Source organism: Tursiops truncatus, chromosome 5 (genome assembly GCF_011762595.2).
Source record: "Tursiops truncatus isolate mTurTru1 chromosome 5, mTurTru1.mat.Y, whole genome shotgun sequence".
Lineage (NCBI taxonomy): Eukaryota > Metazoa > Chordata > Mammalia > Artiodactyla > Delphinidae > Tursiops > Tursiops truncatus.
The window spans coordinates 113,092,171-113,106,746 of NC_047038.1; the positions used below are offsets into that span (position 1 = coordinate 113,092,171).

The 14,576-nt window shown below is 39.6% G+C and overlaps 1 protein-coding gene across 12 annotated transcripts in view; it reads right to left on the reverse strand.

The window, feature by feature from the left end:
* Positions 1–228: 228 nt before the first annotated feature.
* SMAD1 (SMAD family member 1) overlaps positions 229–14,576 on the reverse strand; it is a 77,573-nt gene continuing 63,225 nt past the window's right edge. For all 12 annotated transcript variants that reach the window (XM_019926537.3, XM_033857325.2, XM_073805527.1 and 9 more), the window contains 3 exons: positions 12,022–12,243; positions 5,508–5,764; positions 229–1,596 (listed from right to left, as the gene is read on the reverse strand). In XM_019926537.3, coding sequence (XP_019782096.1) covers positions 1,453–1,596; positions 5,508–5,764; positions 12,022–12,243 — 623 coding nt within the window. In that variant the 3' untranslated portion in view covers positions 229–1,452. The remainder of the gene's footprint in view (positions 1,597–5,507; positions 5,765–12,021; positions 12,244–14,576) is intronic.

Sequence of the window (14,576 nt, forward strand, 5' to 3'; positions counted from 1 at the left end):
GGTGTGCAAGTTAGCTTTTTCTTAATTTTTAAAGTTCCATATGTCTTGTCTTTTCTGATTTAAAGTGACTCTGCTCTTTTCATGATTCAGTCTCCCTGTCTCTGCAATTTAGGTTTTCAGTCATCCAGTTTGTTATGTTTGGCAAAGAATATTTGAGAAAAATCTCTCAAGAGAGTGGTGAACTTTATTAATTTTAAAATCTTGTGCGTGAAGAAAGGAAACAACAAATTTTTAATCAAAGTAAGCAATAATGACAGGTTTATTTAAAATTTCCAGTAGAGAAAACCCACTAGTTTTGGAATAAAAGTACTCAATGTACGAGAGCGTAAGTGAATATAAAAGATTAGCAGAAGAAAAATAAAACCAAACACAGTACAAAAAAACTTAAAAAGTTTGAAATGGATTTAAACTGAGATGTTCCTTAAATCCTCCAAATATTTAACAGAGTTACTAGGTTTGGCAAACAATTCACTTGAAAATTAAAGCCTATTTCTGTATTGTAAACTCCATAAAAACTCCTTATTAAATTCAAGCACTCCATACAATTGGTACTGAAACATACAGGCAGTCAATTTCAGAATAGTAGGAATTATTCATTTGCTCTCACAGTTATATGAATTAACCAGCTGCATAACTGTTTTTTGGAGAGGATGGGACAGAAGATGAAAAAAAAAAAAAGGGTAGGATAAAATCTCTAAAAAATTGAAACACAGCAAAATTCAGACATCAGTTTGTTTCTTTAAAGCAACAAACTGAATTTTTACAGTATATTCTACATTTGTCATTTCCCTCTCCCCCCGCCCCCTCCAATACTCCTAAATCCACTAGTCTAATCAATTCTTAACTTCCAAATATTCTGTACATATATATTTAGCAAAGAGCATATGCCTAACATTATTCTGACAGCATTATGGTCAGCATACAATTTTAGAAAGATTACTATGTATATCACCAAGATTAACCTTTACTTAAAAAAACGAACAAACAAAAACCATTACTAAACAAATAGTTTTAAAATATTATGAAAACCCATGTGAGAAGACTCCACATGGGCTCTAAACCTGATAAAAACACACGTCAGAAAGACTATTAATGCTCAGCTTCTGCCAAACGATGACCTTAAAGTGCCAAACACAACAGAATCTCTTAGGACCATTTTTCCAATAGATGATTTGTCCCTGGCTTGGCCATCTCTCCTTTAACTATACACGAAGTCCTGCTAAAAGTATGCATTTTAGTTGATTTTACAATAGAATGTTACAATGTAAACTAAACAGGTTCTTATATCAACAGTATGTTACCCAGGTTTTTAAATTTCTGAATCCAACAGTTGGTCACAGAGGTCAAGTATTATCAAGGCTCCTTTGTCAGTTCAGATGGTGTCTGACTCATCCATCCTTCAAGTACATGCAAGGCTCAATAGTTTTCAAGAGGCAGAAGCCCGAGGCCGTTTTAAGACACAGATGAAATAGGATTATGAGGTGAACCCATCTGGGTAAGAACTTTATCCAGCCACTGGAGGGGGCCATGCAGATGGATCTCAATCCAGCAGGGGGTGCTAGTAACATCCTGGCGGTGGTATTCTGCTCCCCAACCCTAGAAACAACACGGGAGGTCATTTAACTTGTTTGACTCAGTGGTTCAACTTATGAAGTAAAAAGAGCTCACATAATCAGACACTCCGATTAAAGATCCGGTTCTCTCCACAAGACAAACATGCACAAATGTGCACACACGATTTGGCAGGCAATTTCACAGCTCCCCAGAGGCCATCCATGGGTTCCAGATTAAGAAGTACTGGTCTTGGGGAATGAAAGTTTCAAGCTACATTATAAGGCTGTTGTAATAAAGATACTTTCTAACTTTCATTTTTATTGCCCATTATCTCACCGATAATATTGTGACAGATGTTGTTAAATTCTCATTTCATCATCAAGGAAATAAGGAAAAAGGCATGTAAGACAAACTGACATTCTGTTTCTTCCTATTTAGGCACTGAAGTCTCTATAAACACAGAGCTTGACCTTTCAATCTCTAAGCAAAACTGGCAGGAGCATGTAAGTATCCAAAAATCTATTAGTAACACCTAACCATTGCCCTGAATCATCTGTACGAGAGGGTAGCTTGCGAGGCAGCTTCAGGATTACTGAATTAAGACATGAAAGCTGACAGAAGCAAGTCCCTGTACAAAAGAGAAAAATAGTTTTGCCATTGCAAAGATCAAAACCTCACTGGTATGGTGGATGATGGCATACAAGGGCCTGATAAACCCTTGTTTCCTGAGGGATGTCAGACAAGGCCAGGTTCTATTTATCTCTGCTATCTACCTACCCCAGGAATTTCAAGAAACGTATCTGAATATCAGAACTTTCAAGAGAAAGTTGTGATACATGAACTGCATATGTATAAACATCCATGCATTTGTACATATATCAACAAACTGCTAAGTTTAATCAGAAGATTTATGTGCATGTTTCCTACATTAGATAGTAAGTTCTTTGAAGGCAGAGACCAGATCTTATTTATCTTTGATCTCAAACATCTAGCACAGTGACTGGCACAAAGCAGAAGCTCCAGGAACACTTGTTCAGCTGAAATGACTTGGAGTTTTCAGCTATGCGGAGTTTACTATGCAACTAATTTATAAAGTATGTGTTTTATATTAAAGTCCAAAAATGATCATCTTTAAAAAATAGTACAAAATTGGCTATTAATATTAGTAAAACGTTCTATATCCTTTCTCTAGGATGCTAAGTGTGAGAGGGCAAAGTATGCAGTCCTTATGATAATAAAGAACAATGTTGTACCATGTGTAAATTTTTTGTTGCTAATGTATAATAAAGTAGCTGCCCTTTGTCATGTCAGCAGGGGGATTAAAATAAGATGTTTATCTTTAACTCTCCAAATCCAGCTTCCTAGCTATGTCCATTATAGCCTGTATAACCCTTCATTCCAATACTTACCACTTTATATTATAATTAAACACAGACTGGGCCATCAGCATCTTGAAGCTAGACACTTTAGGTGCTTTTTCATCTCTGTATTAATTCTCTGGAATGGTGCTAAAAATGTTTGCTGAATAAATGAAATCTAATACATTTTTAATGCGTATCTCTGCATTATAAACACTTGTTATCAGCGTAACCGTGGTTTTTACTTGTGTAAAAGTCAATACTTAAAAATGTGTAAAAGTAAAATCATTAAAATTGATTGGGTAATCCATAAGAAATAAGTTTGAGGAGAAAGCCAATTAGAGCATTGGAGTCATAAATTCTCCTAGAGTGGTCCTTCAATAACAATAGACTTATCAAGGGACCTCAGTAATGATCACCACAGTTCCCCAACTGCAGCCACCCTTTTTTTTTTTTTTTTTTTTGCGGTAGGCGGGCCTCTCACTGCTGTGGCCTCTCCCCTTGCGGAGCACAGGCTCCAGACGCGCAGGCCCAGCGGCCATGGCTCACGGGCCCAGCCGCTCCACAGCATGTGGGATCTTCCCAGATCGGGGCACTAACCTGTGTCCCCTGCATTGGCAGGTGGACTCTCAACCACTGCGCCACCAGGGAAGCCCGCAGCCACCCATTTTAAAAATAATGAACGTGGGGATCAGGAAGGAATCCCGGGTCCTTAATCACACACACACAGAACTAGAACCTGGATCTCCTGACTCTCAAGAGGTCTTCTTTCCTCCATATCAATAAAAACAACAAACACAAACAATGCTGGCAACTCACTGTCCTCATTTTAAAATTCATTTCAGTCAAAATGCTAAGTCAACAATTAAACAGTGCACATTACTAATGGATGAGAAAGCTCTTTGTAGTCTCATAGGTACATAGCATATAGGTAAACCTCTTGAAAAGGTAAAAAAAAAACCTCCTTCAATACTAAAAAGTTCTGTACTCAGCTATAAGAAACTGTTGAATTGTGTTTCAAGAAAACACACTGAAAACCTGCTAATGTGACTCAAAGAAGTAGGGAAAAAATGATATTCAGGGAAAGATACCTTTGACGTAAAGGATGATTAACAAAGTAAGGTTCCAAAGTTACCCTCTGTAATACATACAGCACAGAACAGGTTTAACAACAAGTTCTGTGAGCTTCTGAAGAGAGGATATGAAAGGTGATTGCCTCGCCCAAATATATAATTAGTTTTGTTTCTCAGAGTAACAGAGGAGGAAAATCTGTCTTTGAGGATTCAGAGCCAAGTCAGTCAGCCACTAGAATAAGTTTCTGACTCATAAATTTAATCAGACATATGAGTTTCTTTTTTCCATTTCGATGGCATCTTAAAACTTTTTATTTCTCAGAGGCAGAAGAGGAGGCAAAAAAGAGATCAATTCTTGTGAGCGATGTCTGTAACCTTCACCCTCCTCGAACCTCACAGCACAACCCTAGCGCTGAGGCAAGGGCCTTATTAACTCTTGAATATAAGAAAATCGGGGGAAGGGGGGGCTGGGATGTAGTGAGAGAGTAGCTTTGCCATATACACACTACCAAACGTAAATGGATAGCTAGTGGGAAGCAGCCGCATAGCACAGGGAGATCAGCTCGGTGCTCTGACCACCTAGAGGGGTGGGATAGGGAGGGTGGGAGGGAGATGCAAGAGGGAGGGGATATGGGGCTATATGTATACGTACAGCTGATTCACTGTGTTGTATAGCAGAAACTAACACAACATTGTAAAGCAGTTATACTCTAATAAAGATGTATTAAAAAAAAAAAGGATCAGTGTCATATGGGACAGAGCCACCCCCAGTGGCACTCATACTAGATCAGTGCATCCCTTGCCCACCCATATGTACCTGAGAATAAATTATTGTTTTTCGGAAAAAAAAAAAAAAAAAAGAAAATCACAAGCTTTACTGGAACCACTAAAAAACTGACCAATCAAAAATAAATCTCAGTGTGATGAACTTTTACTCTCACACACAAAAAGGACCACTTGCTTATTGTTGAAACAAAAGTAACAAGTGTCACCGTTCTAAAAGTACTACCAAGCATAGCATTAAAAAAAAAGAGGGGTGCGTTTATAGAACTGATCTCTGGGAATTCCCTGGCGGCCCAGGGGTTAGGACTCTGCGCTTTCACTGCCAAGGGTGAAGGTTCAACCCCTAGTCGGGGAACTAAGATCCCTGAAGCCACGTGGCACAGCCAAAAAATAAATAAACAAAAAAATAAAAATAAAAAGAACTGATCTCGTAAGACAACCATGCATTTAAAGCATATACTTTATATATATATACATAATAACATATTCTAATAGTATTACAATAGCTAAAATAGTGCTACTTGAATAAGGAAAAGTTATTAAAGCCTGCTACTACTAACATTTAACACAAACACTCCTATATTCCAATGATACTTTCCTCATAGTTGACATCCTTGTTAAAGGTTAAAAATGTCTAGATAATAAGTTGGTGTCTATGGACACATATCAAGAGGATATAGATTTACATATAACATGGAAGTGCATTAAACCCTGACTAGAAGAACCAGAGCTCACTTACCTTCACAAAGCTCATGCGAATAGTACACATTTTTGTGAGCTCATAGACTGTCTCGAAGCCATGGTTCACAGACTGTGCCAGTAACTGAGCAAATTCTTGGTTGTTAAAAATTTTCAAACTACACCCACTAGGGATCTTGCAAACAGTAGTGGGATGAAATCCATGATGGTAGTTGCAGTTCCGACTCTGCACAAAGATACTACTGTCACTGAGGCATTCAGCATATACCTCGCCTCCGACATAATAAAGATGAACTCCTGCAGGGAGACAAAGCACAGAGTGTGGTCATTATCGCTTTTCACAGCTGAAAAGCATCCGTGTAGCTTCAGAATGTAAATTTACGTGGTTGATTCGATAAACAGACATTCTCCAAGTCTTGCACAATTGATAAAATCTTAGTTAACTGTATTAGTTAATACAATGTCCATATGTCAACATGCATGTCTAGAAGGTTGTAGGAAATAACACAACAAAGTCTCTTAAAAATAAGTAACAGAGTGCAGCAATTTCATTTTGAAAAGCACTTAAGGCCCATTTGGCCATGAATTGAGAGCAAATTCTCACTTTAAAAACATAGCACAATAAAGCTGAACTTGATCATGGGATCCTACACATATTCGTTACATAAGCTCTCTTGTATTTATTTTGCAGCTAAGCTTTTCAAAAAATTTTAGGGTAGGGGAAGGGAGGATCGAGAGGAGTAAAAGAACTAGAAAACCACAGGTGGAGGAAGTACTGCTGAGAAGTGTAAGATGTAAGGTCCAGGGCTTCCCTGGTGGCGCAGTGGTTGAGAGTCCGCCTGCCGATGCAGGGGACACGGGTTCGTGACCCGGTCCGGGAGGATCCCACATGCCACGGAGCGGCTGGACCCGTGAGCCATGGCCGCTGAGCCTGCGTGTCCGGAGCCTGTGCAACGGGAGAGGCCACAGCAGTGAGAGGCCCACGTATCGCAAAAAAAAAAAAAAAAAAAAAAAATAGATGTAAGGCCCAGGGGGAAAAAACCTAGAAAAAGTAATTCATACTGTGTGTAATCTGATCTCACTCAACTATTATCTGCTCCAAACTTCTTCCTGTGAGACCTAGAGTGCCAGGAGTGTAGGAAATTGATCTTACCCAGCCTTTAAAAAAATGAAAGGGGAAAAAACCACTCTGACAAAACCCCACACCATTATAGGCCACCCAGCAAACAGTCACATCCCACGTGGCTTTCAGTGATGGACCTTGCAGGTAACTCTGGCAAAGCTTAGTCAATGCAAGAACCTACTGTCTCATCCAAAATACTATGTGCTCATATGTGTAATCCAAAAAAACCAGTAGTACTGATGAACCTAGGGGCAGGGCAGGAATAAAAGACGCAGACGTAGAGAACGGACTTGAGGACACAGTGGGGGGAAAGGGAAGCTGGGACAAAGTGAGAGAGTGGCATGGACATATATACACTACCAAATGTAAAATGGATGGCTAGTGGGAAGCAGCTGCATAGCACAGGGAGATCAGCTCAGTGTTTTGTGACCACCTAGAGGGGTGGGATAGGGAGGGTGGGAGGGAGACTCGAGAGAGGGGATATGGGGATATATGTATACGTATAGCTGATTCACTTTGTTGTACAGCAGAAACTAATACAACAGTGGAAAGCGATTATACTCCCATAAAGATATTAAAGAAAGAAAGAAGGAAAAAAATGCAAGTCGAGCTGATGGCTGTGTCTACAGGGCTGTCATGATTTGAGTGAACTAAAGTATTTTAGAAAAATGAAAAAAAAATACTATGTGCTGTGTTGATATGTATACACAATGGCTAAGACTGCTGTAACAATTAAATAGCCGCTGGAGCAGAAGCCCATTTTTCTGTCTGATGTAGAGAAAACAATTTAAGGGTGTGTGTGTGTTTGCTACTTTTTTCCTGATTATAAAAATGAGGAATTTTCATTTTAGAAAATTTAGAAAGTAAAGCAAAATATAAAGAAGCAGAAAACATTATCACTCCTTTAGAGGCCCAGAGGCAGTAACTGTGAATACACATCGTATTCGGTCTTGAGTATCATTAAACTTTCTTTGCAAACATTTAACATATCTCCACCATTGAATGACTACAACAATTTATTTAAAGGATTCTCCCATCATTGGACCATTCTGTTGATACTAATTTTCTGCTATGATAACAATGCCATGATGAATGTCTCAGCATAATTTTTGATAATATCATTAGGAGCAATTCCTGGAAGTTATGTCATTGGATCGAAGGCTCTTGATTCACTTTGCCGGAGCGCTTGTATCAATATACACTCTCTCCAGCAGCAGATGAGTGCCTTTCTCACTTCACCCATGCCAGTACTGAGTCTGAGTTTAAAACAACAACAAAATTCCCCTAATTTATAGCTGGAAAACAATATTGTTTTAATTTGCACGTGAGCCTTGATACGCTCTCCTCTGTTTACTAGCCATCTGTGTTTCTCTTATGGATTTACTGTTCATATTTCTTACTTATTTATTCCTCTGGGGTTCTAGTATTTTTATTATTTTTTTAATGAGCTGCGCATATGGGAAAGATATAAATAATTTATTTCTTATTTGTTTCCCCGTTAGTCCTTTGTCTTTTAATTTTGTTCACGGTACTGTTTTTCTTTAACCTACAGAAGTTTGAAATCTTTAAGTAGACAAATTTCTTGCAACCTTTCTGTTGCTTTTTATGCTTAGAAAATCTCTGCCACTCTTTTTTTTTTTTAAAGCATTTTCCAGTCTATCTCATCCTTTTTTTTTTTTTAAATTTATTTAATTTTTGTCTGTGTTGGGTCTTCCCTGCGGTGCACGGGCTTTTTCTCCAGTTGCAGAGAGCGGGGGCCACTCTTCATTGCGGTGCATGGGATTACTGCGGAGTAGTTATGGCACGCAGACTCAGCCACTCCGCAGCACGTGAGATCCTCCCGGACCGGGGCACGAACCCACGTCCCCTGCATCGGCAGGCGGACTCTCAACCACTGCGCCACCAGGGAAGTCCTCTCTGCCACTCTTGATCAATATATGTTCTTCTAGCTTTTCAATAGCTTGCCTTAAAAAATAATTCAACTCACTAATCCATTTGCATATGTGGAATGGGGCAGGGTTTCTACCCCCAGCCTCCCCCCAAAGCTAACTTCGTTATTGCAGGACCACTGGAAGACTCTACTAATTTGTTATGCTTCACTTATCATACATTAAATTTTTAAATACAGTATAGTCTGAGTTTACTTTATTCTATTGTTCTCTCTACACACCGATTTAATTGTAGTTTCATAATCTTTCATTAATCGTCACCTTGAGAATTTTTTCTTTACTCTTCCATTAAAAAATTTTAGCTATTTTCACTTATTTATCCTTCTGGGTAATATGCAGAATACATCTTCCAACTTTCAAAAACAAAACATTGTGATTCTGACATGGATTGTTTAAACTATGAACTAAATTAGGAAGAATGAATATCCTTAAACTGTTCTCACAATATTAAGCCTTTTCTTTAAGGAACACAGACTACCTATTTATTATTCAAATTTTCTTTCGCTCTCAGTGAAATTTGGTTTTCTTTACATAATTCTCATATGTTGCTGGTTCAGATTGTTTACGCATTCTGCTGCTACTGAGAATGTAATTTTCCTCTCCATTGTATTTGCTAACTGGTTATTGCCAGATTAAAGAAAACTGATATATAATTTCTAAAACTAGAGTCGAGGCATCTGGAACAATTTGAAATAACAGCATTCCCAGAATCCTTATTTTCTTCCTAATTGTTAATAGGAATGTTCCAGAGTACAATGGCTTTTTACTACATTGGAGTAATGGTCAACTTTAGAATATAATGAAAACTATGTCCCTCTGTTCCAAATGTATGCAAAACTGTGTTTATATACAATTTCAGGGGTTTACAGACCACAGAAAGATACCCATACGATATGAACCTGAGTTCTCACATTTCATCATTAGATGTGTAGTTTAGGCTTATATTTTTTCCTGAAGCCTACTACGGAATTATCTATCAGTTCCTGTTTTAAGAGTTGTTGTTTTTGTTTCCAGGATTCAATGTTAAACTTCATCTCAAATGTCTTTTAAGCACCTATTGAATAACCTTTTAATTTGTTCTAAATTTCATAGTAGGTCATTTAAAAAAACTTTTACTCTGGAAATAATTTCAAAACTTACAGAAATAGAACAAACAACAAAGAAAAACAGAACAAAGAACACCCACACAACCATTCTCCAGATTCACCTGTTGGGACAGTTCACTCCATATGCTTCATCATGGGTACCTCTGTCCTCTCTATTCTTCCACACACACCCTCATATACACACACATAGGTACATACATGTATACATTCGGACACAGGATTGTTTTAGGTGGATAGATATCTCTATCTATAAGCATAAGATACATATATAATTTCCTCCTGAACCATTTCATCATGGTCCTTTACCCCTACATACTTAAGTGTGTATTTCCTAAGAATAGGGGTCTTCTCTTACAAGCCACAGCATAATCAGCAATGCCACTGCATTTAACACTGATGTAATACTTCTATCTTATCTACCACTCATATTCTAATTCTGTCTGCTGACCCCAATAATGCTCTTTGTAGTACTTTTCCCCTGTCTGCTGCAGGATCACGTCCAGGGGCAGATTATTACATAGAGCTGTCATGTTTCTTTAGCCGTTTTAATGTGGAACATTCTCACACCTTTGTCTTTCGACATCAGTATTTTGGAAGAATACAGTCCCTTCTCACCCTTTGTGTCTGGGGTCTGTCTGAAGGCACCCTGAGATTCGATTCAGATCTGCATGCTCAGTTGGATTTCTGTGTAGGTGACGTTACTCCCTCCTCAGAGCACCACAGCTGGAGGTTCACGACCTCCATCTGCCTCTCACTGGCGATGATAATTCTCATCGCCTAGTCAAGATGTTGTCCAATTTCTCCACTAAATAGTTACTGATTTTTATTCTCCCATGTCAGTAATAGGCAGCCTGGGAGGAGATACTTAAAGACCATGAAAATATCCTGATTCTCATAAAAAGTTCTCTCTATATTTAGCATCACTGACTGTTCTTGCCTGATGGTTGCAAAATGGGGACTTTCTAACTCCACCAACTCACTCTGCATTTACCAGTCAGCCTTCCCCATTCATTTATTTATCTGTTACTGGCATGGACTTATGAATTACTATGGTTTTCCAGTGGTTTAAAACTCACTACTGTATTTAATTATTTTGGTGCTCGAACTATCCCAGAGTTGGCCAGTGGAAGCCCCTCCAAGTTGGCTCCTGGGAAATGCCTCCATCATGTGCATAAGTATTTGTTTACTTTCGGACATAACAGAACGTCTCGGCTCATCTTGCATCTACCTGTCTCAGCCTTGGAGTCAGCCCTTTCTCCAAAAGCCCTGGTTCCTCTTAGCAGCCATGGAGTTAAGAGATGATGGTCTGAGCACTGTATGTGCTTATTACTACTGGGTATCTTTGCCTCTTGGCCCTCTCAGCAGACAGATCAGAAACTATATGCATGCAGAGACACATCCACATATGCCTTCATACACGTGCATACATACACGCGTACAGGAGTACATAAACATGCATGTACACATTATTAAAATCACGATCTCACACTGATACCTCCACAGGGTTTATTTTTTACCCTTCTCCACACTTGTATGTCTCTTCTTTTTTTTTTTTTTTTTTTTTTTTTTTGGTACATGGGCCTCTCACTGTTGTGGCCTCTCCCGTTGCGGAACACAGGCTCCGGACGCGCAGGCTCAGCGGCCGTGGCTCGCGGGCCCAGCCGCTCCACGGCACGTGGGATCTTCCCGGACCGGCGCACGAACCCGTGTCCCCTGCATCGGCAGGCATCAAACACTGCGCCACCAGGGAAGCCCTGTATGTCTCTTCCTATTCCACAGTGAAAACCCAGGTTTACCCCAACAACCACACATTTAGTCATTTGCTTAATATTATAATATATCTTAAAATTTCATAACTGTCTCCTTCACACTGCCACTAAATAATCAAGTCTATTAAAAAGAGTTCAGGATTTGCTTGCAGTCGCTCTACCTTACCTGGCTCAGGCTGAGGTTCTGTAGCCAAATACTATATATTCATAAGTTATTTTGAATTAGTTCTTTTTTTTTTCCCCCAGTGGGTCATGGTATTCATTTGAAATACATTCGGTTTACTTGTTTTCATTTGCTTTTTGCTTTTAGTTTTAGGTTGTAAAGAATTTTTTAACAGCTATTTCATTCTTTGGCAAAACACGTGATAGAATGGTGTCCCCAGATAGCAAATCACTATTCCAGCTATAATTATTATGAGTCAGGAGACCGCAAAAATCGCTGATTGGAAAATGAAGAACTTCCTGATAATACAAATTGAAAAAATATTTATAAACCGTACCGGCAAGTGTATATCATCTGGTATTGACTCCAGGAACGACTGGTGAGTTCTGGGGTAAGAGGGACATGACAGACAAACATTTGAGAGAGGTTCCAGTGAAAGCTCACCTTTCCCGATGTGTCGCCTAGTGTTTTCGATAGTGGAATTCCGGTTGACGTTGGAGAGCAGCCCAAGGCAGAAACGGTTCTTGTTGTTGGAAGGATCGGTGAAGCCATCCACCAGCACGCTCGTGGAGGAGGCATGGAAAGCTTCGCCCACACGATTATTGAGCTCGTAGTAGACAATAGAGCACCAGTGTTTTGGTTCCTCGTAAGCAACTGCTTGAACATCTTTAAGAAAGAAAAGCTGAGAGTCAACCATGGTGAGTGCCCTGGGCTCTCAAAAACTGAAACTTGTGTGGTGAAGTTGGCTCAGGGCCGTGGAATGAAGATGTGAAGAAGCCACTGCTATGATGATGTATAGAGTTCATCTCTGATCTCAGAAGCAGGTACACTCCTTGCTAAGTGCGACATTCACCTTTCACTGGAAGATATTTTCTCCAGTGGCCGTCAGATAACCAAGACACTGGCCGAGCAAGCACACGAGCAGCATGTGCTGAACGCTCTGTAATTCACCAAAATGGAAATGCCCCCACCACTGACCCTGGCTCACCATCTAAAGAGACGCAACAAGTGGCAAGTGAAAAAACAAGTGCGGAGAGAACAATAGAGGACAGGAAATGTGCCAAAGGTGCTGGCACAAAGAGGAATTACTTTGGACAACGCCTCAGTAGGCCGACGCTTTTTCAAAGCAATGAAAATCAGTTTCTAATTATTGATAAGAAGTTACCTTACTTCACATTCGGTTGCCAATAACTCTCACAGCTACAGCTTTGCTCCAGTCCTCAAGCTCAGGAAGAAATCCTGCCAGCTGGCCATTCTTACAGGATGAATCATATCTCTCTCATCCAGATTTCATGCTAACTTCCTTATATTTGCTTTAAGTCATGCAGAGCAGGTGTGTTTTGTCTCTCCATTCCCAGAATGGGCCAACAATGGAAATTACCCAGCTTTACTGACAGGATGCAGCTTGTTAAGTCAAATCTCTTAAGACTAACAAATCTCCAAACAGAACATGCTTCTAAACATTTGCAACTAAAAAGTTCTAAAGATAAGTTCCTTCTGTAGTAAAACCTCTTATACCAGTGCTTTAGCAATTCCAGGAATACAAACCATATGTATCTAGTATGCCAATATGTAATGATCTGAGGTTTATGAAGACTTGAGTGTACAATCTTAAAAAAAAAAAAGAGAGAAAATCCACATTGGAAGCACGAACTCTAACTGTTAAGGGAGAATGACCTCTGCGTTCTTCACATCAACCTCCACGAATACTGAAATGAGCTTTACTGTAGAATTCGGTAAAGAAAATGATCATTAAGAAAATCCACACATACAGTAACTGCTTTATACACTTAAGCAGGTAACCTGAACACAAACACACACCATCTTCCCTGTTTGCTAAGTGTTATCCCATGTCAATAAGCTGTACTTCAAAGAGCAAAGTTTTAGTGATTTACAGGTGCCAAATCTTAAAGAAGACTGCAACCTCATAAAGAGAAGGCTTTTTTTTTTTCCGGCTGTGCCGCACGGCAGGCGGAACTTCCCCGACCACGGATCAAACGCGCACCCCCTGCACTGGAAGCTCGGAGTCTTAACCACTGGACCATCAGGGAAGTCTAAGAGAGGGCTTGAATCAGCTGTCAGGATTGCTCACAGGACTATTCATCCAGGTTGGAGGCTGGCAATTGTTTTTTCTGTAAAAGGCCAGAAAGGTCTTGGGGGCCACGTGGTCTCTATGGCCCCTATTCAACTGTGCCCTAGCTGTGCAAAAGCAGCCACAGATAATATGTAATAAATGAACACAGCTGTGTCCCAATAAAGCTTTATTTACAAAAACAGGGAGCAGGCTGAAGTGGCCCGTGGGCTGCAGTCTGCTGACCCCTGCTCCAGGAAAACCACCAAAGTATAACAACCACAAGGCCAATAGCCCGTCCTCATGAAAATATTAAGTGTAAACTTATTCTAATGGGGAAAGAATTTTAAGCCATTTAAAGGGAAAATTTTAAAGCAAACTGAAGGTCTGTTTCCTGAAATCAGACATTTTGGGCTTAGCCACCATGGCTGCAGGTCCACAGGCTTATAACTGTTTCACAGTGCTGTGCCCATTCTCTCCTGCTATTCTGTTCCCCAAATACACATTCCAAGGATGTGTGAGACAGGAGTTATTTTCCCCAACCAAAATCTTTGTCAACTCATAATTTTATGTTTGAGAGTATATTCTAGAGATTATCAAAATACAGAGCTAATAAAAAAGATGACAGACAGCCAATAAAAAAGACATAAGAAATGTTTACAGATTAAAAAGGTGTAAATTCCAATTTATTACACTGCACACTGAAGGAAGGTTGAGTTCATCCACAACTTTTAAGAAGTTAGACGATATCAGCAACTCTGACAAGGTCTGAGGTATCTGCAGACCTTTACTGAAAAAGTGATAGGAATGAGATAAGACATACCTAGTAACGAAATGGCTCTTTAACTTCAATTTGCATTAAATGAATACAAATTGAATGAGCCATCTCTGCCGCTGCTGAGCTGCTGAGCGGGCCAGCGAAGCACTT